At 39.8% G+C, this 25,893-nt stretch overlaps 1 protein-coding gene across 10 annotated transcripts in view; it reads right to left on the bottom strand.

Annotated features, from left to right (window-relative positions):
- TUNAR (transmembrane neural differentiation associated intracellular calcium regulator) overlaps positions 1-25,893 on the bottom strand; it is a 56,090-nt gene that overhangs the window by 18,944 nt on the left and 11,253 nt on the right. Inside the window, exons 1-5 of one of the 10 annotated variants that reach the window (XM_075129851.1) lie at positions 19,738-20,603; positions 18,999-19,078; positions 16,486-16,645; positions 14,052-14,168; positions 10,634-10,925 (exon numbers count right to left, since the gene is read on the bottom strand). In XM_075129851.1, the coding sequence (XP_074985952.1) occupies positions 10,634-10,672 (39 nt within the window). In that variant the 5' untranslated portion in view covers positions 10,673-10,925; positions 14,052-14,168; positions 16,486-16,645; positions 18,999-19,078; positions 19,738-20,603. Of the gene's footprint in view, positions 1-10,633; positions 10,926-11,221; positions 11,633-11,698; positions 11,961-14,051; positions 14,169-16,485; positions 16,646-18,998; positions 19,079-19,737; positions 20,658-25,893 lie in introns of those variants that run through there. The other 9 variants (XR_012669048.1, XM_075129850.1, XM_075129855.1 and 6 more) reach the window with 9 other exon arrangements.

The raw sequence follows: 25,893 nt of genomic DNA, 5'->3' as shown, positions 1-25,893 counted from the left end.
AAGAAAATTAGAGATTTGCAGAATAAGTGCTCTACAAACACCTCTTTGTAAAAGGCATATTGCCATCTGTCAAAAGCCATGCCCCCCTCACCCTCTCCAACTATATCTCTGTGCTACCTTCATTCTGTGTTCTGTCCTGACTTGTAATTGTTAACTTTTGCTTTTCTGTTTCTTTTAACTGTCAAAACCACCAAATTAGAATCCCACTGGCTGCATCATCCTCCAGCTAAGGAAGATTTACAGCTGGTTTTTTTAGCATTGAACAATAATAATTGAACAGTAAATAATGCAAGTGAAACTTACAAAATATGTTGGCTGACCCAATCTGCAGTTGTTTATAACTGACACAGATGTAGAAATATGGTCATTTTATGGCGGAGAATGAGAAATGCCTCTTTATCAATTCCCCCTACTCACCCCACAATTGTGGAATGGTCCCTAAAGGAGATGTGTGACTGGGAGCAGGCCTTGTGAGTCGGGAAAGAAAAGAGAAGCATATGGACAATCACCGTATACACTTATGGACTGGCCTAGCATTCCTTGATTACTCACTATCAGTGGGAATTCTTATCTATACACAAGAAATGCCTAATCAGGTCCTTGATACACTGAAGTATGTCTGACACCTGAATCTTTAATAAGGTCCTCAGTGTATAACACATAAATCTTCGAAAAATTCAGGAACAGGGAGGGAGTTTCAGGCAAAGAAATAAGTTGTAAAGCCACATTCCACAGATATTCTTTTTAGCTATTTTTATGCAGCCCCACCAGCCTAGTGCTGTTTGCTTGTATATAAAACCTACCAGAAGCCTGATCCAGTTGTTGTTGAAACTAGAGGCAAAGTTCCCATTGACTCCAATGGGAATTGGCTCAGGCCCTACAAGCAGAAGTCACTGAGATCAGAGATTACACCAAAAACGAGAAATGACTTATTTTTAAATTTAAAAAATATCCACCAAAATTTTCAGCTTAAATTTAAAAGGAGTACTTGTGGCACCTTAGAGACTAACCAATTTATTTGAGCATGAGCTTTCGTGAGCTACAGCTCACTTCATCAGATGTTTACCGTGGAAACTGCAGCAGACTTTATATACACACAGAGAATATGAAACAATACCTCCTCCCACCCCACTGTCCTGCTGGTAATAGCTTATCTAAAGTGATCAACAGGTGGGCCATTTCCAGCACAAATCCAGGTTTTCTCACCCTCCACCCCCCCACACAAATTCACTCTCCTGCTGGTGCTAGCCCATCCAAAGTGACAACTCTATACATAATCAAGTCGGGCTATTTCCTGCATAGATCTCACTCTCCTGCTGGTGCTAGCCCATCCAAAGTGACAACTCTATACATAATCAAGTCGGGCTATTTCCTGCATAGATCTATGCAGGAAATAGCCCGACTTGATTATGTATAGAGTTGTCACTTTGGATGGGCTAGCACCAGCAGGAGAGTGAATTTGTGTGGGGGGGTGGAGGGTGAGAAAACCTGGATTTGTGCTGGAAATGGCCCACCTGTTGATCACTTTAGATAAGCTATTACCAGCAGGACAGTGGGGTGGGAGGAGGTATTGTTTCATGATTTCTGTGTGTATATAAAGTCTGCTGCAGTTTCCACGGTAAACATCTGATGAAGTGAGCTGTAGCTCACGAAAGCTCATGCTCAAATAAATTGGTTAGTCTCTAAGGTGCCACAAGTACTCCTTTTCTTTTTGCGAATACAGACTAACACGGCTGTTCCTCTGAAACCAGCTTAAATTTGTTAGTCCTGTGGAAAAGGCCCTAACATTGAATCACTTTGTATGATAGCACAGAGGAGAGTGTCGTGTGACAATAGTAAGAGTCATAGAAAGAGTCCCTTTCTTCTAAAACTAAACAAATAACTTCATAAGTATAAAGAAAACAGTAATATCTCGAAAGTTACAATCTCTCCCTCTCTGATTCAGTATACAGCTTCTGCTTACAGCCTTTCCCCAGCTCCATCCCTCCACCTACGTTCCTGATTACAGATTATAGAACCACTACACCTATTCTTGCAGAGACAACAGTGAACCTCGTCACAAAAAAGCAGGAAACACATGCCAAGAGAAGCATCACAGAGAATGAATGAGACAAACATTTTCACCAAAAAAAAAAAAATATATCAATGTGTAATTCATGCTAAGGATAATGACTGGACATGATATTTATTAAATGTTAATAAGCACAGCCAGTGAATCCTGCGGTTGCTTGTCTTGTTGCCCGCCTTTTTAAAAACCTGGTTATTAATTTGCTTAGTTGGATCTAGTATTTTTTATGGAGGTGGCATTTATTTAGACAGTAAGCTCTTCAGGGCAGGGGGTTTTCTTACTGTGTGTTTGTACAGTGCCTACCATGGTGGGGCTCCAATCTCAGTTGGTGCTAGTGTTATAGAAGTAACTAATAATAATAATTGTGGTTCAGTGTGCTGAGCACAAGACGAGAAGCAACCTGAGTTTTTAATCACAGATCTACCACTGAGTCAGGAGTTATACTTGGGCCAGTCACTCAGTGAAACTCCCACTGAAGTCCAACACGGCAGTTTTAAATCCCTGCATATAGAGCCTGAAGAGGGAATAGCTGGTATCCTAGTCCACAGGCTTCCTGCCCACAGACAGAGAGAAGGTGGGAGATTGAATTCCTTCCCTCAACCTACTTTGTTCTCCACATGAAGCTCAATGGCACGAGTCAGCTAGAGACACATGCTAACTAGTGAAAATCAAAGGCATTATGATTAAAACCTACTTAGAAAGTTCCTTCACACTGGGAATGTTACTTTAAACCTGAAGCATTGTAGTGAGTATCAAGTTGTATAGAGTGATTAACTTTTGAGACAAACCTTTTTGTATAGACAAAAACAGTTATTTGTAGGGACAAGCTGTTTTGACAACATTCTTCTCTAGCAGAAAATAGCAGGCTTCCTCTTATAGCACAGACTAACAATAACATAAATCTACATACAGTTTTTATTATATACTATGTGAAAGAAATAGCATCGTTGCTTATTTGCACTGCATCTGCTATAGATAAACTAAGGAGTTAGGGCCAGATCCTCAGCTGGTGTAAGATGGCATAACTCCACTGAAGCCAACAAAGCTATGTCAGTAAACAACATGCAACATCTTGTCCCCTACTGGAGAAAGGGCCATCAAGTGATGCAGGGCCTGACCCTTTATCATGATACTTAGCATTTTTTACAAGCATTAACCGACTAAGCCTCAGTTTGGGACATGTCAATAAGATTTATTAGCCCCATTTTACAGATGAGGAAACTGACTTACATAGAGGTTGGTAGCCTGACATAAGAACATAACATAAGAACATAAGAATGGCCATACTGGGTCAGACCAAAGGTCCATCCATCCCAGTATCCCGTCTATCGACAGTGGCCAATGCCAGGTGACCCAGAGGGAGTGAACCTAACAGGTAATGATCAAGTGATCTCTCTCCTGCCATCCATCTCCACCCTCTGACAAACAGGCTAGGGACACCATTCCTTACCCATCCTGGCTAATAGCCATTAATGGACTTAACCTCCATGAATGTATCCAGTTCTCTTTTAAACCCTGTTATAGTCCTAGCCTTCACAACCTCCTCAAGCAAGGAGTTCCACAGGTTGACTGACTTTCAGAAATGCTGAGCACCTCAGCTCCTATGAAAGTAACATAAGCAGAGGAGGGAATGGAATTCATCCTGCTACCTCCAGGCCATGGGAAAGAAAACTATGTGGTAGAATTGCAGTTGCAGAACTGCCAAGATCTCTATTCAGTGAACCTGGGACACTGGGACTACAAAAGTGCAGATCCTATGGGCTCTCCCCAGTCTATCCTAACTGTGCCAATCAGAGTAGTGTGGAAACCACCAACATGGCACACAGGGTGTGGAAGCCTTCACATGCAGGATGGTCTGCCTACCACACACGTAACCCTCTTCCCCCTCCCGCACAATCCCACAATAGGGCTTAAGTGACAGGGGCTTTGCATAGTTTCACTGTACCCGGATGAATTTCACTCTGACTGAATCAATAAAATACAGGTGTTCAAGACATCTCTGCTCGTTTCACTGCTCCACTTCTATATTTTCATCATTAAAACGAATAGCCATCATCTTACACGAAATATACTGGCCTAAATGCGGTTCTCTGTGCACAGGTGCAACACCACTGAAGTCAATGAGGACTTTAATTAGTCCACTGAATCAAAAAATGCATTACAGAATTAATCACAGGAGGGAAAATTCCCTTTGGGAAAGGAAACCAGCTAATAATACAATGCATAGCCAGATGCAGGATTTTTGGTACCTCATAAGTAGAATCAGATAGGACTGACCAAGTCTACTTCCATAAGCTCAACTGCACTAAGTCACTAACACTATTCATCTTATGGGGTGTTTCCAATGACAAAATATCCTGTAGTTATAACACATGTCAAAGATGCGGTTAACAATTTCATATTATGTATTGAAGTAACAATACTTTATAATGACAGGTTTCAGAGTAGCAGCTGTGTTAGTCTGGATCCACAAAAAGAACAGGAGTATTTGTGGCACCTTAGAGACTAACAAATATATTTGAGCATAAGCTTTCATGGGCTACAGCCCACTTCATCGGATTTATGCAGTGGAAAATATAGTAGAAAGATTTTATATACACAGAGAACATGAAACAATGGGTGTTACCATACACACTATCACAAGAGTGATCAGTTAAGGTGAGCTATTACCAGCAGGAGAGAAAAGAAAACCTTTTGTAGTGATAATCAAGGTGGGCCATTTCCAGCAGTTGACAAGAACATGTGAGGAACAGTAGAGGGAAAAAATAAACACGGGGAAATAGTTTTACTTTGTGTAATGACACATAATAGTCCAAAGGAGCAGTTACAGTGTACACTGTCAAATGTTTCAGTGTTTAAAGAATGCATCCATCTGTACCAAGCCATATTGCGCTTTGACGCAATGCCCACCCTTTAATATGGCATGTCCTAGCCTTGGAAACATCGGTGCATGGAAACAAAATAGAAAGGACAGCAGTGGAATGGATGACCTTTTGGCTACTGTTTTGATCTTCAATATAACAGGATAGGGAACAGGATGTGTTTATTTTTAGCATCATGGAAGCAACAATATAATAAAGTTCAAGCTGGGTATTCCATTAAAAGCCATTATTTTTTGTATGTTTTAAGAAATGCTCTCAAAATCTGCTCCTGCAGGGAATTTAACTATGTTTGGCTTTGCATCCCAGGGCTACTCTGAAAATTTGAACAAAATCCATTAAGTATTTTTTAATTTAGGTACACATGAAAAAAATACATGAATCAGACTTTAAGATACACTGTCTTGACATTTGCATTCCACAAACTTAAATGTGGTTTTGTTTTCAAGCATCAAACTTGGTCCTGATACAATTTTTCATCAGGGACAGTTTCTGATACTTTTACTCTGGGTTAATAGCACTTTACTCCACAAACAGTCCCACTGATTTTTATGGGATGACTTGTGAAATAAGGTACTATTGAATGTGATTAAAAGTGTCAGAAGTATTAAGAATGCACAATACATCATTTTCTTTACTGACTTAGGCATGCATCAAGTTATAGAGGCATGATTTACATTTACAAAGGTCATGCTGGTGTGGCCCCCTCTCATATCAGACTTATCTATGTGCTTTGTCTTTAAGGAAAAATAAAAGGAGTACTTGTGGCACCTTAGAGACTAACCAATTTATTTGAGCATAAGCTTTCGTGAGCTACAGCTCACTTCATCGGATGCCAAAAGTACTCCTTTTCTTTTTGCGAATACAGACTAACATGGCTGTTACTCTGAAACCTGTCTTTAAGGAGTAATCCTGGGACAGGTATTTCTCCATCCTGCTCTGTGGTAAAGATTAATTATTTAACTTCTCTGCAACCTTTTATTATCTTTAAAACCTAGTGGTCCACCAGCTTTTCTACAGGCCTCCTAACTTCTGATCTTCTTAAATAAGATCTTATTATTTGTCTCGATTGTCTGGTTGTTCTTCAGATTTCTTTTTCTTATCCCACTTAACATCCACCTTGTACCTCAACTGCTCAAGTTTGGTCCTATTTCCATCAACTGGGCTGAATGTTAATACTTAGTACTTTTACAGAACCTTATATCCAAGGACTTCTGAATATTTGACAAAATTTAACTGGATAGGTCTTTCATAACTCCTGTTAGGATAATTATGGTAAGTAATATTATCTCCATTTTATAGATGGGGAAACTGAGGCAATATTAAGTGACTGGCCCAAGGTGACATGGCATGGCACTATTCAAGGTGAGACCAGAATACCAGTATCCTTATTTTCAGCCCTGAGCTCCATGCATTAAACACAGAGAATAATATTTTGGATCATATATCTCTGCTCTGCTATATAATCAGACTCTTAAAAGGAGCATTCTGGATTCAGACATTCCTTTATATTCTCTTCCACAGTAAACTAATCAGGAATGGCAAAAGACTGTGATTGTCCTGTCAGTGCATGTTTCCATACCTCTACTTAACACTTCTCAGGAACAAAATACTCACATACATCAATGCATGTGATTTCCAGCTAGAAAGTTAGTTTTAATTAACTTGCCCTCTCCTAATTCATTCATGTCTAGTTAATGTGGATAAGAATAACATTCTCCATCTTCTGTAGCTGAGTCACACATGGAGCTGTATCCCCATTCACTCCGGTAGGCACATGCCTTTATGCTTTCAGGGATATATGGCTGTGGAATTATTTCCAAAGCTCTGACATATTTACAGAGAACTTTTCCCGCCACATAAAATATTTTTATTGCATGGTATTAAGACAACAAAGTGGTTCTTCTTCAGTCTCTGATGTATTTTTGCCATCAAGTTGTTTTTAGTCTCACCATTTATTTTTTTCCTTTTGATAAAGGAAAAAAAATCTGAAAGATTACCTTGGATAGAGGAGTATCACTGGGGTTATTATGTTTTTATCTCTTATTTGCCATATTATCTGTGCCACCATTTTGTGCACAAATACTGTATTAATAATGTCCTATACAAATTCCTGATAATAAATGGGCAGTCTTTTAATTTCACAACTGGATGTTTCTCCTCTCTCTCACCCCCCATAGTCACTGCCACCTCCCCCCCCATGCTTGTAAAGCCCACATAGGATTTTTCTATTTGCAAATTCTCCACTGAATCTAGGACCTAACTCCCATATATAGTAAATCAATTACAGAACTAGTGTTTATATTTAAAAGGAATGCTTTAGGAGAGATCTAAAATAACTGGGAGATATTTATTCCAACACTAAAAGTATATATCAGCAAATCCCTTTCATATCTGCTACCTAAAAAAAGTACAAGTACTCCTTTTCTTTTTGCGAATACAGACTAACACGGCTGTTCCTCTGAAACCTAAAAAAACCACTGCAATTATTAATCTAAAAGTCTGAATGCAAATCGTTGAGAGGAAAATTAATGAAAGAAGGGATGGTCTTGTGGTGATATTTCCTTTCTCTCACCCTTTGTTTGTCTTGTCTATTTAAGACTGTAAATTCTTTGCTGTAGGGACTGTTTCTTACTGTGTGTTTGTAGAGCTCTTAGCATGATGGGACCCTACACTTGATTGGAGACTCTAGGCACTACTATAATAAAAATAATTAATGGTAACAATAATGTCTGTCTCCCACAGACCTAAAATAGATATTGACTGCTACTCAGTATCATTAATATTTCTTTAATGCAGATGAGGTACTCGGTGGTGTACAGTGCAAAAAACTAAAGATAGTCCTTCCCTGCAAAGAACTCTTTGTTCTGATTTGGGACAAACACATGTCAAAATATCATAATTTATGGTGGGATGAAAATTACAGTTTTCTAATCCAGAGGATGGGATAACTTTGCATGCATCTTTTTTCCTCGTCATACAAAAGTAAGTCATAGCCTCATTATTTTTTGTCAGCTTTGTGGAGGGACTTGATTGAGGACTGTGGGGGTGACCTGGTCTGGGAAAGGCATTCCATACATAGAAGTCGTATATTTGTTGTATTATTAAGAATAGACTTCTTGAATATAACAGACGCAGTAAGTACACAAAATAGTTCCAACTAGGGTGACCAGACAGCAAGTGTGAAAAATCGGGACGGGGGTAGGGGATAATAGGAGCCTATATAAGAAAAAGACCCAAAAATTGGGACTGTCCCTATAAAATCAGGACATCTGCTCACCCTAGTTCTAACATATGGGATCATCTCATTAATGCAGGGTCCAGTTCTGCAAGCTTACGTCCAATGAGTAGCCCATGGAATCAGTTACATGCATAGTTAACTGAAGTTGTCTTTGCAGAATCAGACTCATATTGTTTAAGATTCTAGATTTCATCAACTTTAGAATACATAGTGAGATGGTAAGCTAAATACAGCCCCTGTGCAATTACCTTACAGTAAATGGATAAAATGGCATGGTAGACAGTGTGTTCTAAATCTCAGTAACAAACACAAACTGATATCAGAACTTCAGAAAAAATGACAACGAAGATTTTGGTATTATGTACAAAAGCTTCTGAGTCAAAGTAGTGCATGTCCTTACAACTACAAATACAATATGATCAAACCTAGCCTTGTTAATTATATGTATTATCGTTATTTTAGGAATAAAAAAAATAGTCCTGCTAAAGTGTTGACATTTGGTATATAATACATTTTAAAGGTTGATTTCCGCATATAGTCTAACATTTGATTTTGCCCCCAAATTTTTACAGTATAACTGAATACCAACTTTTTATTGTACTCTTTGTATTCTGGAAATGTCCCACTCCGTCCTAGTTAGAACCAAGTAATAATTGTTTGTTTTATAATAATTATACTAGCAGTACATATTCCTGTAAGCATGTAAAATGATTATGTTTTAAACAATCATGTTTTAAATGATTTCTTAGTTATGACCCCTATCCACTTAATTGTATGTGTATATTTGGGGCCCAAGCCTTGATTCTGCAATCAGTGTAAGTTCTCTTGAGTACTGTCAGACTTCAGGAATGTGCTCTGATGATCTGGGCTACCTCCAGTTGTGAATATTTGAATGAGTGATAGTTGCAGGGTCTCCCTGAAACCCACCTTGTAAAATTCTTCATCATAAAAGAGTGAGGTGTGTTAAGATCTGCCTTAAAATTTGATCTCAAATGAAGAAGGGAGAACTTCCTCTGTACTGGTGAGACTTGGCAAATCTGTCAGATTTTTAAGTCTTCAGCCTTGTTCATAACTATCCTGGCATCATTTGGCCTAGGGTCCAATCTGACCTGGCCTGGCTCTTTGGAGCCTTTCTGACTTTTAGAGCTGTTGCTAGGAAACCATCACCCTCCATTGCAGTTTATATAGTTGAATCACATGAAATCTGCCAAGCACATCCACTAATGGTCCGATCCTACTTGTTTTTTTGCCATTGATTTAAATGAGAGCAGCATGAGATCCTTTTTACAGTTCACTTCTCAAGATGTGGCCACTCCGTCTTTCCCAAACCTCAGTGGCCAACCAGTGTGGAGAAGGACTGAGCATGTTCCCTACTCACACAACATCCTTCAGGGAAATAACATGCCCCTGAGTACTTTCACCTCTTAATCTTGTCCTGATTTTCAGAACGAAGATCCAAGGGAATTGTGTTTTGTGAAGAACTGAACTGTACTTCCCTTCCCAGGGATTGTGATTTCTGCTCTGTTTGGAGATTTCCTGACTGTAGCATTATTAGCAGGTCAAATACCTGATTACTAGCACCACCATGCAGTCCTCTAACACCTTCCACCTAAGGATCTCAAAGCACTTTACAATTGTAGATGAACAAAGTCTCATAACAGCCTCGTAAGAAGCAATGTTCCCATTTGCAATCACCTTGGACAATCTCATTAACACATGATAAAAATAATTCCCTATGAAATAATTTGCACATAGAACTTTTCTATTAATTAATTTTTCAACAGTAATTTTATAGGATGAGTCAAACAGCTTATTTTTAACCTTCTGAAATGTGTAAAAGCACAGCATTTCCACACACCCCATATGTTAATCCCAGCATCTGTGTATACACAATTGTGCACTTTACATTTCTTTGCCCACAGGGAACAAAATGAGGAGAATCTATCATCTCTACAGTCTTGCATTTAAAAAATGGCATTTGTTTCAAAACCCTGCTATAGCTTTTACTTACTTAACTAATACTTGTTAGAAACTGGTCATATGGTTGTTGGGTTTTTTTTCTTTTAACCTTCTGTTTTTGTCTTCTAGCTGTCAGTACTGTATGGTCAAACAGCTCAAGTACTGGAAAGATATGGCCTATTTCACCCTATACAAACACCCCTACACCTCTAGAAAAATGTAAAGAAAGACTCTTAAATGGCAACTTTAGTCTGCAAATTTTTACAGACAAACACATTTCTTGAAACCCATCTCAATGCACAATTGACAACACACACACGGACGTAAGAAAGAAAATATCAGTGAGAACTGCAGTAGTGATCAGGATCCCTAGTCCTGAAAACAACCAGGTTATAAAACATTCTTTTGATTGTTTTTTTTTCCCTTTTTTGTTTTTAACTCTCAGCATACCAAGAATGTTATTGGTAAGGAAAGAAAAGGCCTTACCATGCAGTGCATCAGGAGGAGAAGAGAAGCAGAGAGCATGCTGCAGAGATTAAGCTCAGCATGGCATACAGATATCTTTTGGAATTGAAGAAGATTGTCCAACCCATTCTTCTTAATAAAGCAGACAAGTTTTCTCTAGGCTTGAATTTTTCACCAGAAGTCAGATCCTTAAAGTGCATTATATTTTCTTCTTCGGGAGATGTATTTCCTCCAGTTAAGTTTCAGTGCAGCAATGCCATTTCCAATCAGCTCTGAGAAGTTCTTCATTCCCAGATACATGGTGTCAGAGGGACTCCAAAGAAAATCAAAGAAAGAAAGGGGAAGGGGGAGGGAAAGAAAGAAAACACCTTACTGAGGCCCTAAAATTACTATGCGAAGAAAAAAATAATGTATTCTCCCTCTCTCTATATATGTTCACAGTAAACAATATGATCTATTTGATCTAATCATGTAGGGAGAGCGGGTTACTATATAATAAACCAAACCAATCAAAACCAAACTTTCCTAATTCCCACATGGTGCATATTCATTATTGCTGCACTAACAAACAACCCTTGTAATCTTAAGGAATCTTTGAAACCATCTTACCAAGACATCAGCCATCCGTTTTCTTTCCCAACTAGTGTGGACGTTAGAAATTCTACATTAGCTTTGGAGAACCCTTGGCAAAAATAAGTAAGTAAATAAAAGAATACATTAAGTATAAAAGCGAAGCCCCTAAGGAAGAGGAGAGTTTAAGAGATATTGTGTCTGAAGTTCCATGGATACGCATACACTAAATTACTATAGGGAGTAGAAAGAAAAGGAGTACTTGTGGCACCTTAGAGACTAACCAATTTATTTGAGCATGAGCTTTCGTGAGCAAGTGTAAAAAATCGGGACGGGGTGGGGAGTAATAGGTGCCTATATAAGAAAAAGCCCCCAAAATTGGGACTGTCCCTATAAAATCAGGACATCTGGTCACCCTAGTAGGGAAAGGAGAACGGATAAAGGACAATGGCTAAGGGAAGATGGGTGGGGCGGGGGGGAGTTGAGTGGGATCCTGAACCATCCTGAGCCTCCTACCTTCTCCTTGGCAGCAGCTTGGGCTTCCCCTGTACCTTCTGCAAAGCGTATTAATTGATTCTAGTTGCTGAGCAACTAACTCTTGGGAAGGAGTACTTGTGGCACCTTAGAGAGTCACACTGACACCTTCACCACAGCCTCAGCAGTAGCAGCACTGAGAAGAGGAAGATCCAGAGGGTATGGTTTCTGTCTCCCTCCTACCTCCACCTCTCCGCAATTGTATGTTCAGTTTCCCTGCAGGAAACCTTGGCAAATTTTTGCACTGGAAAGGAAAAAGCCCACATTAATGCAGAGGGGAGGGGATGTGGGTTGCCCTCCTCCCTCTCATGCTGCACTGACAGGACTCAGCTGAATAGCCCTGCTTCATGCTGACAATGCTGCTGCTGCTGCTGTAAAAGGGAATTCCTCTGGCTCTACAATCCCAAGAGGGGCTGCAGTGGACTGGAGCACTCTAGGTCAGAAGGGCTGGCGTGGCAAAGGAAAACCGACCCATGCACAGGGAGAAATGGATGAACTGGGGTGCGAGGGACAAAGGAGTAGCTAAATTACAGCACTCCACTGAAAAGCGAAGCTGAATTAATCCTCTGGCTCTATATGCATGTTGCAAAACATGTAGTTAAAGCAATGAGCAACTTTTGTAATTATAGTTGCATGCAGGTTTGAAATACACTATACTAATGACCATCCACCAAGCAGTGACTGCTGAAGCCATCCTCTTGCAATCACATTCATTGGACAGTATTGTAATGTCCAATCACAGCTCCTGTATGGTACATTTACACCACTCTTTCCAAACACAGAGACAGACACAGTCTCTGACCAGAAGAGCTTGTAAATTAAGATAGAGTTTGCAGTTCTCTGGATATATTTCCAACAGTATGCATTTCAGAGCTATACAACTTAATTCCGTCACTGGTTTATTCGATCTTCTGGTTAATTTGATCAAAATTTCATGAGCTAACTCACTTGTAGTTTTTAAAACAGCACAAATGCTTTCCCAATAAGTTTTGAGCATTAAGTCAGCAATACTGGATAATTCAATGATGAGCTATAGAAAGTTGTCATTTAGGGGTCATTCCGGCAGCTGCTCCTTTGGAAGAATTACCATTGTTTTCAATGTGGCTGCAGGATTGGGTCCTTAATAAGGAAGGCCAAAATTTGGCATGAGACTGAAGAGTATGAGATTGAAGGCACAGCAATACTAGGGTGACAAATACTATACAAATAATCAGAGGCAACTAGACAAAGCCTGATTAGAGCCCATTGAAATCATGGGAGTCTTTCCATTGATTTCAATCACCTTTAGATTAGGGCCACATAGACCAATGAAGAACCATGCAATGATTTAAAAAATGGCTACAAACAAATGTATTGAACAGTCACATTGGATAAAGTCTGAGGTCCTTACTCATGCCTTACTTAGGTAAACTTCCACTGTCTGAGTAAGGACTGAGAAAAAGTGAAATGGCCTCATGACTTGGCCCATTCTTACAGGCATTATAAGCCCCATCAAATCCTAAACCAGATGTGTTACATGTGATGGTTATCAAAGATATAAACTAGATCAACTATTTATTTCAGTTCCAGTGCCACCATTAGGAAGAGCAGGGTCTTAAGTACTATGTGAACATGCAGCCACATAAATGGACACATAAAACTCCCTTTTGAAAAGCTACCACATATATCCTGTTTTGTGCTGCATAAAGCGCTGACTACCTGGTGGAGGAGGGTACAAGGCCACACTATGAATAACAGTGAGGTTTGTGCTAGTGGACTGGGGGAGGTGGATCCTCCGTTATGCTGGGCCTTGATGTATTACTTTGGGAGTTTTTCCATGCCTCTTAGCATTCTCTCTGCTTCTCTCTGAACCCCCTCTGCTTCAGCTTTTGAAATGGGGGTAATCAGAACTGAATACAGTGTTCCACCTAAGGGCCACTGATTTATATAATCAATTCCACGTTATTCATTTGTCACGGCACCTCTTCTTTTGGCATCTCAATTTCTGATAGTACCTCATCTCTATTACCAGATAAGAGTAAGTCTGACAGCATAGATATTCTGTGGTGGTGACTGATGCAAATAATTCATTAACTTTTTCTGAAACTTCTATATGTTCTTAAATTGCTCCCTGGCCTTTACCCCCTGGATATATATACTCACATCAATGAAAGTGCTACAGTGCTATAGGGCAGGGGTTTTCCATGTACTGCCCAAGGTTCTCTTTCTGGTAATCCAAAAATTCATAAGAACATACAGGCAGTGCAGTGGGAAAGGAAGTAGGGTTGGTAGCATGTGCATATAGGGGTGCATGTGTATGCATTGAGAGGTGAAAGGAAGTTTCATGAGATAATACCTCTCCTACAAAATGATCCACAGAATGGAAGAGCAGGAGAACCAGGGAAAACCACTAGACCCATTGCCAGACAGGGATGCTATCGTGCTGATCCTGCTTAGCATGCCACTTGCTTTTCTGAAAGAAACCAAAAGTTTATACAGAAGGAGGAGAGGAGACAATGGAGAAGTGACGGCAGAGCGTGAGAGAAAAAAGGAAACTGATCTTTATTGTGAGCTTGTATAATGATTTATAAAGTTCCATAGAAAACCTCATGCTAAAGTCTCAAAACTACAGACTGGGCAAATAGTACATTGTGAGGTTAAAAAAATATAGAAATGTATAAGGAGGAGGAGAAAACATGTGCCCAGGGGTCTGGGAAATTCCTAAAGATTTCAATCCAGGGAACAGACACAGCTGGGGAGGTCTCCCTGACTATTCTGTGCACATAAATCACTGAGCTTGCATGAAAGTAACTCAATATATACAGAGTATATAATAATTCTTGGCAATAGCTATTAGTTATCAGTCGTGATTTTTCTATTATCATTTCATCACATATTTGTTACCCAGTTACACTATGTATTTATCTGTTTTTATTGCAGGCAGCGAGCCCTTTGGGAAGAATGGCAATATGCTGCTGGTATTTCAGTAGATCTTACATTGTATTTTATTCTATACCATGAAATCCATTCTTTTTATAAGAAACTGGGTTCAGGTGGAATGTATGCTACCTCTCTGCACAGAGGCAAATTTCATCAAAAGTGCCAAGGAAGGGCAGCAGAAGGACAAAGCAATACAATGAAACAACTATAAAAGTAAACAAGACAACAACTGGTGATTCCAACTGGGCACACAAGAATCGGGAGACTTCAAATTATTAGAAAAAACCTCAGTGAGAAAAGACAAGAGGTGTTAATGTCTGTATAATATTTAGAAAATGCAAAGCACTACAGATAAAATTGAATCCCATGCAAGGGGCCAGCACAACCATCTAAGTTCCATTTCAGCCCTCAAAAAGGTGCTGCATAGGTCTTGAATGTCACTGGATATAATGCTATGTATTATTATCCACTGAGAAGCTCTGGTACAGTATATGCTTCACTTCCTGTTCCACTTTCTTCTAGTTTATCTTTCCCCGCACTTTCTATCCTTTCAATATCATCATTACTACCCCCTAACTTTTGTTCTAACCGTTATCATTACTGGGTCCCCATCCACAGAGAGGTACAATTTCACTCCAGATTTCCTCCAAACAGCATGCCAGTGGCATTCATGCATAATATGATTCAAGTGGCAGGAGAAAGCTGAGCATAGTAACCCCTAGCCACTCCTCCAATTTCATCCACTTCCCTGCCACATTCTTGCTTGACCCTACCAGCAGTTCCTAGAATACCAAAAGATCAAACTTCATTCTAACTATTATCAAATTTAAATACATTAAAGAGACCATTCCATCGCCACTTGTAAATTACAGTCTTGCCAAAATAGTTGTCATTTTTCACTCCCTGAATTTCCTGTTTAGAAACAATCTCATTTGTAGAATATGTGAAAAGATGTGTAGTGTGCATGGAAATCATTAGGTATTAAATAATATGTGCAATTTACAATACATGCTGAATTTTAATGAAGAGTATGTGAAATAAGTTATCCATACATCAGAAGAAGTTGTCTGGAAATGTTTCTAACTCTGACCTTTCGATAATCCCATTTCTCTATTAATATTCTGTCTATTGCAGTAAAACCAACCAAGTTGATTTTTTGCCTTTTTAGTTTAAATACTGTTTAAGATATTTGAGTTTCAGTGATTTCCTCTCCAGATCGCAATTAGCAATTAACAGGACAATCTCTAACCATGTGAAAAAGTACAGTTAAGTTTTTTTTTTTAAATCTTCAGAATATATTGAAAAAATAGACATGTATAATCATATTTACCTGGGTAATACACTGTTTTCACAACAATCTAAAGAATAACTGACTTTCTTTGGAATATATGTTCAATAAAATATTACATTATACCTTTAAATTTAACAAAAAAGATTTTTACAAAGCAAGTACTATTACGAATAAATGAGCACATTATTATTGTATTCTTTTTATCTGTATCTGCATTCCATATGGTAACAGGTGAGATTCTTCTCTCACTTATGCCAGTGCACAACAAGATTAATGTAGTTACATCAGGGAAAAATTGGTGCAAGTTAGAGGAGAATCAGGCTGGTAGAATGCAAAGCATCATGAATTGGTTGGAGTTTCCGTGTCTACTTTTAGATCCATGCTCTTGTTTCCTTCAAGTAAATACTATTGCACCGGAACTTGAAAAGTAACTTGTGTAATAAAAGACTTAAAAAAAAAAGGTCTCCAGCTCATGACTGTAAATTGATGGATTTACTTTTACATTCGTCACTTTAATCTAAAACATAGTTGTAATGGGTCTGATTCTAATCTTACTTACATTGACTTTACACTGGTGTAATTCCATTGACTTTGGTGAACTCATTCTGGATTTACACTGGAAGCACAACCAGGCTTCTTGGGCCACATTCTACTCTCACTTAAACCAGTATAAAACCGCAATTTTCCCATTGCTTTAATGAAGATACTCCAGATTTGCACTGGTGCGACAGAGAGCACAATTTAGTGTATTATACAGTAACTGTATCCCAGCACATAGATATCAGAATATCTAACTAGTGTTACAGGCACATTGCATGCAGTAAATACATAGAATAAATGTTTTCTTCTTTGAAAAGAAAATCCTTGTTTCAAAAACACTTCCAAACCACATCAGTGGAATACTGCTAACACCTCAATTTCAATTCCAGCAGATTTAAAAGTGACATATTGTGCTAAAATGCAATTTATTATAACAAGAGAAAGACGAATTTTATCTTTTTAGGTCAGCAGCGCCGAATCAAACTTCTGAATCAAAAGGAGGAGTCTGACACTGCTTTCATGGAAGTCAGCAGCAAAACTCCATTTGACTTCTAGATTTGGGCCCTCTTTTGTTATTAGTTATATTCTTTTTCATACCAAAGTGGTTGGCATGTTACACCAAATGAAGAAAGAGCGAGTAATGCATTTCATGTTGCTTACATAAAATGGTCCAATTTTTATGTTAAAACACAATAGGAGTTTAAGATACCATTCTTTGAATGGCCTAAGAAATGCAATGATGTATTTGTGCATTCTTTATTTATAGCTGAAGCTCATCAGAAAAAAAAAACTTCTGTACAGCTGTGTAATAAGACAGGACATGCAATGCATGAGTTCACTGAATCTCAAGGGTGCTCCTCTGCCTGAAATCCTTTTCTACAGAAGCATATTCACAGTAGGCAAAGAAAAGCTCTCAAGTAAGCTAAGCAGAGCAACAGTTACTGCTGCTGAGTGCACATTATTTCTGAATTGGCAATATACCTACTGGGCAAAAAACATTACAGTATGTTAAAGAAGGATTAGACAGGCATCAGCTAAATTAGTCCTATTAAATTTTAGTTATGCTCTCTCGTGTGTATTAAATGATATTACTGCTTAATAACATAAGCATAAAAGACAAGCAAAAAGTGTTTCTTTTTCATATTTATTTATAAGCAATAGCAGTCTTCTGAAAAAAAAGGGGAAATTTCCTTCACTGGGGTATCCCCCAAGTATTGGGATAAGTAAAAGAAAATTATATATTCATATTATTCACTCAAGTGGAATTTTCATTGATAAACTGGGACCTCAATACTAGTACTTTTGGTTGCTGCTTTATAAATTCTTTGCGGGGCTGAATACCTCATGTTAGCCAAGGTACTCCCTAAAGATTATTAAAGACTTTGAATAAAGGGGTAAGTGTATTGCAGGAAAATGTTACTAGAAAAAAAGTGCACTTTGAGAGATTTGGTATAAGATAATTTTTTTAAAGTATCTGTTCTCATCATTGCTATTAAAAGTACTATTTCTTTCCAAAATTCCCTTTTCAAGACCAAAAAAACCCCCAAACCCTCCACAGCACTAGTCTATTTCTTTTGCTTCATAAAAGCAAGCCTCATCAAGCAATTAGTTAATGCCTGCAGAATTGTTTTCTGCCAAGAGTGAAGGCACCCTTATGAGCATTCCTCTGCTGAAAGACATCAGAACAAATTCTCCATCACTAAACTTTATATCAAATACACTTGAGTTGTTGTGAAAATTGACTTGACTCCTTTGTTTGTCTCTTCTGAGACCATGCTGTTTATCAGTCCACTGATGAATATTTGCAAAGATTTACAAATGAATAACGAGCAGGGATTAACAGTGGCCCACTCAGAGTCAACAAACAAACAAAAATCACTCCCATGACACTTAACGTTTTCCTTTCTCTTTTAAAAGGACAAGAAAGAAGAAAAAAATACACACCTATTTTCTGAATATTCTCTTTTGCCTCCTTTTCAGTCTGAGTCCTTTAGTGTCTCTCTATCTTTAATTATTTAACCACAGTGTATGCACATCTTAAATCCTTTCTGTTTTAATATCTCAATCCCTTTCATGGATTAATCTGCAGTTGAGATTTTAATGAGAGCTATTTCTCATGCTCTTATGCTAAATTATTATACAGGGGAGAAAGTGATAATAGTCCTGTCTTCTGTCAATTATACATCTAATTATTCATAGATTTTTATGTATAATTGTTCTCTGCCAGCATGCTTGGTTTTAATTATCATAGGCAAATTGGAAAACACGGTTTAAATTAATTGCTTTCTGCAAACAAGCATAATTACTGCCTTCTTAAAAGTATGAATATTAATAATGCAACCCAATACTGCCTTGTTTAGTAGACACTCCTGCAAAAAGAAATCCATCTTTAGACATTCCTCACTAATAAAAATAATTGCTTTTAAAGCTAGCAAATATTCTCAGATGAAAGTGAAACCATGTTAATTAAGAGAAAACTTACCAAGCAATTGATTTACAGTCAAAAAGATATATATTTTAAACATAACATACCTTTTCTGTTGAAAGCCAAGAAACTGTATGTCCCACCTTTAGAAGAGCTTCAGTGACAATATTTAAAGAGAAGAGCTGACCTTTCAAGGGGAAGAAGAAAAAAGAATTATCTTTCTTGGTTACATTCCCAATAAAGGGCTAGGAAACCCTTTGCTTACTACAATATTTCTGCAAGCTGAAACATAATACAAGACGCAGAACTTCTGTCAAATTTAAAGTGACAATAAAGTTCAGTTTAGAAAACAGTTTACTCAGAAGAGCTATTCAATCAAAAGCATCTGAAGAGAAGTTTAACAGAAAGCCACATCTACATAGGTTATCAATTCTATCAAATGTATTAACATTGTTTTAATCAGAGTAACAAACCGTGTGGTAAACAGCTAGGAAGGTCCAATCTACAAGCAGAAATGTGATGAAAAAAGATTTAGGCACAGGTTCTTCACTAGCTAACGCTACTTCAAGTACAACTACTCATTACAATATACAAAAGCACGCAGGTCTTTAATACCTTTTTTAATTAGGAGTTTCTTTTAATATTCTTGAATATGGAAGACAATAATATAGCAAAATAAATTTTACAACCTATAGAGAGTGGATTTATAACCTGACCAACAGAAGATGACAACATGTAAAGTACTGCTGCATATTTAAGCATTCAAATAATACACAGGCTGCGTCCGTATCAGACACATTTTTCCACTCAAATTCACACACTAAAACAGAAGCCTCTAAAACATACCTATTTGTCTTATATGAGATTAAAACATTTCAGACAGCAAAGTTTTCAGGGCTTTCCCTCTCATGGAAGTCAGCTACTGGAATTTAGCTTACATGGAAATAATTACATTCTTCCATCTCTTATCTTCTTCTGTAGATGAGAGCTGTTGATGATGCCTGCAGCCTTGTTAGAATACTATTGTAATCCATTCAAGCTTCTGGAGATTGCTCAGGTAACCAAGACAAAATACGTACATCGTCATCAGGCTCAGGAGCAGCTTGGCATTTTCCTTGCAGTTTGTCTCTTCTTTTTTCAATACTTTATTTTAAAAATACTTCAGAACTGGATGTACTACAGGCTTTGCTATTTATACAGCACTCTGCACTGCTTGACTTGAACAGAAAGAAGAGAGTAAATGAAAGTGAATACTACAGAAATGGAAATGCTTTTACATGTTTAGCCTTTCCCAAATGACAGGGTTATCATTTTAGGAGCAGAAGGCAGATTAAAAAAGATGACTCAAATGGCTAGAGAAGCAGTAAGGAATGAAGAAGATACAAGTAGCAGCCCAGGCAAGGATGGTGTCTTGTGATTGCTTTGAGTTAATACTCCTCAGGGGGAGATGAAAAAAAAGTACAAATACAGCAAAATCTGTTTTACAAAGTAAAAATCTGTTGGATCCGCCAGGCTCTTCTGGCAAAGTACAGTATGTGTACTTACTCAGTTAATTCTAGCATTATAGCCAGTGTGCAAAGGACTCTATTAAATTATCAGCTTTGCTCCTGTTGCAAATACCATGGGTAGAAAAAAAGAGAAGGAAAATTCAGGCTTTTTATAACATACTGGGCTTGATCCTGCTCCCATCAAAGTCAATGAGAGTTTGGTCACCACCTTGCAATATAAAGGGGATTATGGCATTTTGCAAGACTATTGAATAGAAAGGTTTGAATGGATCTAAATTACACATGCCTGATTTCCTATAACATCAGCAGTATATGGGCCAGGTGGAGCGAGGTGCTGCACACTCTCAACTGCCACCAAAGGCAATGAGAGTGCAGGGAGAAGTGCATCTCAGAGGTTTGAATCCTAAATTTGCCCTCCAGTTAACATACATTCCTAAATCTAGTTATAGTGCCAAAATAAAGCTATGGCTGAGGAAAACTTTTTCCTGTGAGCACCTGTTATCAGGTGCTTATAACGATCAGAAAAAAAATTATCTTTGGGGCCGAAATGTCCCATGGTTGTTCTCAGCCTAAAGACAAGTGTTCATTTTTTTTTCTAAAGTTTGGTAAAATTCCACTTGGCTAATTGTAAGTCATCCAAACATGACAAAAAGACTTTTTCATGCTTTAAAAAATTGTTCAGGTGCCTCTTTCAACCACGGATAACCCCACAAACCTGACTTCCATATCACCCTTTTAGTGTTGTTTCCCAAAATCTGCCTGTCAAGGTTCCTTCCCCACTCGGAACTCTAGGGTACAGACGTGGGGACCTGCATGAAAAACCCCCTAAGCTTATTTTTACCAGCTTAGGTTAAAACTTCCCAAAGGTACAAACAATTTTACCTTTTGCCCTTGGACTTTATTGCTGCCACCACCAAACGTCTAACAAATATATAACAGGAAAAGAGCCTGCTTGGAAACGTCTTTCCCCCCAAAATCCGCCCAAACCCTATACCCCTTTCCTAGGGAAGGCTTGATAAAAATCCTCACCAATTTGCATAGGTGAACACAGATCCAAACCCTTGGATCTTAAGAACAAGGAAAAAGCAATCAGGTTCTTAAAAGAAGAATTTTAATTCTTAGAAAAAAAGTAAAAGAATCACCTCTGTAAAATCAGGATGGTAAATACCTTACAGGGTAATCAGATTCAAAACATAAAGAATCCCTCTAAGCAAAACCTTAAGTTACAAAAAGACACAAAAACAGGAATATACATTCCATTCAGCACAACTTATTTTGTCAGCCATTTAAACAAAACAGAATCTAACGCATATCTAACTAGATTGCTTATTAACCCTTTACAGGAGTTCTGACCTGCACTCCTGCTCTGATCCCGGCAAAGCAACACACAGACAGAGAGAACCTTTGTTTCTCCCGCCGTTCAGTTTTGAAAGTATCTTGTCTCCTCATTGGTCATTTTGGTCAGGTGCTAGCGAGGTTATCCTAGCTTCTTACCCCTTAACAGGTGAAAGGGTTTTTCCTCAGGCCAGGAGGGATTTAAAGGTGTTTACCCTTCCCTTTATATTTATGACAATGCCAAATGGAGTGTTGTGGAGCTAATCATCCCTCGCCCATCACAAAACATTCTGTGGGTTCCACAAGTTTAATGGGGACAAGGCTGTGTGGGGCAATGCTAAGGGACAGACGCTGTATCCAGCAGCATCTCTGGTGAAGTAGGAGAAAATTGCTCACAAGTCGGCTTTAACTACGCACACTGGATGTTGCTGAGTTCTTTTGAAAATGTGGCCATAAGGGTCTGTAGCGAGGGGGTGTGGCCTCCCTCCGAGATTGACAGGGAGGAACCACCGCCCGCCCCCTGGTGGATGGGGCCAGAAAGGCCATGCCCACCCCGCTTGAATGTTCGGACAGGACAGGAAGTACAAAAGGCGGGCCCTGCAGCACAGTTGGGCTAGAGCTGCGGAGGGAGACAGATGCTTCTCCCCTGCTGCTGGAGCAAGAGGCCAAGGAGGACTGCTGCTGCCTGGAGTACTCACCCAAGATTCCAGAGCTGCTCGGACTACCACTGGCGGTGTACCCTGGTGTAACAGAGGACGTCCTGGGATCCAGGTACACTCCAAGGGGAGGATAGGAAGTTGCCCAGGGACAGCTGATTCTAGTCCATCTGCATTGCTGCCTGAATCCAGGTGAGTGTGTTGCAGCTGGATTCCCTGCTGACCCAGGGGTGGAACACTCTGCCACTGTTAGATCCCTGGGCTGGGACCCGGTGGAGTAGGTTGGATCCGGGGTTCCCCTACCCTCCTGCTGCCAACCCCACCCCTGAGGCAGCAGCCTCCACACCTAAGGCTAGGAGGCCTGTGTTGGTCTACTGTCTGCCAGGGCTAGGACATTACACCCTAGACTAGTTTCTGCTCTGTCCTGCTTGAGAGCCAGAATCCCTTACACTGTTTGGTGATCTGCCCTGTGTGAGGGCCTGGGCCCCTAGACAACTACCACTTGGCCCTGCCTGAGGGACAGAGCCTCCTAGACTGTTTGGTGCCCCGCCCTGCTTGAGGGCCTTAGCTCCTAGACTGGTTGGGGCTCCATCATAGAATATCATAGAATATCAGGGTTGGAAGGGACCTCAGGAGGTCATCTAGTCCAACCCCCTGCTCAAAGCAGGACCAATCCCCAATTAAATCATCCCAGCCAGGGCTTTGTCAAGCCTGACCTTAAAAACTTCTAAGGAAGGAGATTCCACCACCTCCCTAGGTAACGCATTCCAGTGTTTCACCACCCTCCTAGTGAAAAAGTTTTTCCTAATATCCAACCTAAACCTCCCCCACTGCAACTTGAGACCATTACTCCTTGTTCTGTCATCTGCTACCACTGAGAACAGTCTAGATCCATCCTGTTTGAAACCCCCTTTCAGATAGTTGAAAGCAGCTATCAAATCCCCCCTCATTCTTCTCTTCCGCAGACTAAACAATCCCAGTTCCCTCAGCCTCTCCTCATAAGTCATGTGTTCCAGTCCCCTAATCATTTTAGTTGCCCTCCGCTGGACGCTTTCCAATTTATCCACATCCTTCTTGTAGTGTGGGGCCCAAAACTGGACACAGACTCCAGGTGAGGCCTCACCAACGTCGAATAGAGGGGAACAATCGCGTCCCTCGATCCGCAGGCAATGCCCCTACTTATACATCCCAAAATGCCATTGGCCTTCTTGGCAACAAGGGCACACTGTTGACTCATATCCAACTTCTCGTCCACTGTAACCCCTAGGTCCTTTTCCGCAGAACTGCTGCTGAGCCATTTGGTCCCTAGTCTGTAGTGGTGCATGGGATTCTTCCATCCTAAGTGCAGGATTCTGCACTTATCCTTGTTGAACCTCATCAGATTTCTTTTGGCCCAATCTTCTAATTTGTCTAGGGCCCTCTGTATCCTATCCCTACCCTCCAGCGTATCTACCTCTCCTCCCAGTTTAGTGTCATCTGCAAACTTGCTGAGGGTGCAATTCACACCACCCTCCAGATCATTTATGAAGATATTGAACAAAACCGTCCCGAGGACCGACCCTTGGGGCACTCCACTTGATACCGGCTGCCAACTAGACATGGAGCCATTAATCACTACCTGTTGAGCCCGACAATCTAGCCAGCTTTCTATCCACCTTATAGTCCATTCATCCAGCTCATACTACTTTAACTTGCTGGCAAGAATACTGTGGGAGACCATGTCAAAAGCTTTGCTAAAGTCAAGGAACAACACGTCCACTGCTTTCCCCTCATCCACAGAGCCAGTTATCTCATCATAGAAGGCATACTTGCCCTTGGTGAATGCATGCTGACTGTTCCTGATCACTTTCCTCTCCTCTAAGTGCTCAGAATTGATTCCTTGAGGACCTGCTCCATGATTTTTCCAAGGACTGAGGTGAGGCTGACTGGCCTGTAGTTGCCAGGATCCTCCTTCTTCCCTTTTTTAAAGATGGGCACTACATGAGCCTTTTTCCAGTCGTCCAGGACCTCCCCCGATCGCCATGAGTTTTCAAAGATAATGGTCAATGGCTCTGCAATCCCATCCGCCAACTCCTTTAGCACTCTCGGATGCAGCGCATCCGGCCCCATGGACTTGTGCTCGTCCAGCTTTTCTAAATAGTCCCAAACCATTTCTTTCTCCACAGAGGGCTGGTCACCTCCTCCCCATGCTGTGCTGCCCAGTGCAGCAGTCTGGGAGCTGACCTTGTTCATGAAGACAGAGGCAAAAAAAGCATTGAGTACATTAGCTTTTTCCACATCCTCTGTCACTAGGTTGCCTCCCTCATTCAGTAAGGGGCCCACACTTTCCTGGACTTTCTTCTTGTTGCTAACATACCTGAAGAAACCCTTCTTGTTACTCTTAACATCTTCTTGCTAGCTGCACCTCCAGCTGTGATTTGGCCTTCCTGATTTCACTCCTGCATGCCCGAGAATATTTTTATACTCTTCCCTGGTCATTTGTCCAATCCTCCACTTCTTGTAAGCTTCTTTTTTGTGTTCAAGATCAGCAAGGATTTCACTGTTAAGCCAAGCTGGATAATGATGGCACAGACAATAGTTATCCCCCCGCTACACCCCACAAAACATGTAGAGCTGCATCCATGTAGACTTCACTACTTAGGTTCATCTCCCCTCCCTCAGAGATTTTTGGCCATGTACCAGGTTTTCTGCTCTTTTCATTCCTCTACATGCCTAAAAAAATGGAAGGGATGGCCTACCCTTATATTATAATATGAATAAATATCACAAGACTAGGTGCTAAGTTCTGTCTTCACATACACGCACATGAGTCCCACTAACGTCAATGGCAGCTGTACATGCTTGTCCGAAGGCAGGATTTGGACCATTTTAACTCCATTTTTTGGAAAGTGCAGGATCAATGTAAAGAACATTTAGCACAAGAAGCAAATGGTAACATGGTTTACGTGTACACCGGATTTTTCGTGTACTATCCTTTATGAAAGGTAAAAAGATTTTGATCACTAGCCAGTCAGATATGTTATTGGGAATGGGAAGGACCCTGCACCTGATCTGTATAAGCAGTTAGCTCTGAAATTAAATACAAATTATTGTACATTATAGAAAGAGAACCTTTTAAATCAACTTCCCAAGCAAGGTTACTGGGGGGAAAAAAAACAAACAAACCCTGTAGTGTTGCAATGTAAAGTGATCAATACAGTTCCATTCTTAACACACATTTTGATCCTTAAATATGTTTGTGATGACCTCTGTTTTTCAACAAGACTAGTGATTTTGGGTGCTTCCATTTTTGGGTGTCCAAAACTTGAGAACTCTTAAAGAGGTCTGATTTTCAGAGGGCCGGTATTCAGTGTTTTTTTGAAAGTCAGGCCCCTTTAAGTTGTCTCAGGTTGGGCAGTGGAAAAAGATGACACCCCAAATCACTAGCTCTAGGAATTGTCACCATGACTTAACCATTAACCACTTGATGTTTCCACACTACAAAATGGACATCATCGCCAATT

This window comes from Caretta caretta, chromosome 6 (genome assembly GCF_965140235.1).
Source record: "Caretta caretta isolate rCarCar2 chromosome 6, rCarCar1.hap1, whole genome shotgun sequence".
Classification (NCBI taxonomy): domain Eukaryota; kingdom Metazoa; phylum Chordata; order Testudines; family Cheloniidae; genus Caretta; species Caretta caretta.
The sequence above is the reverse complement of the archived record's forward strand: the minus strand, read 5'-3'. Positions and strand labels throughout refer to the sequence as shown.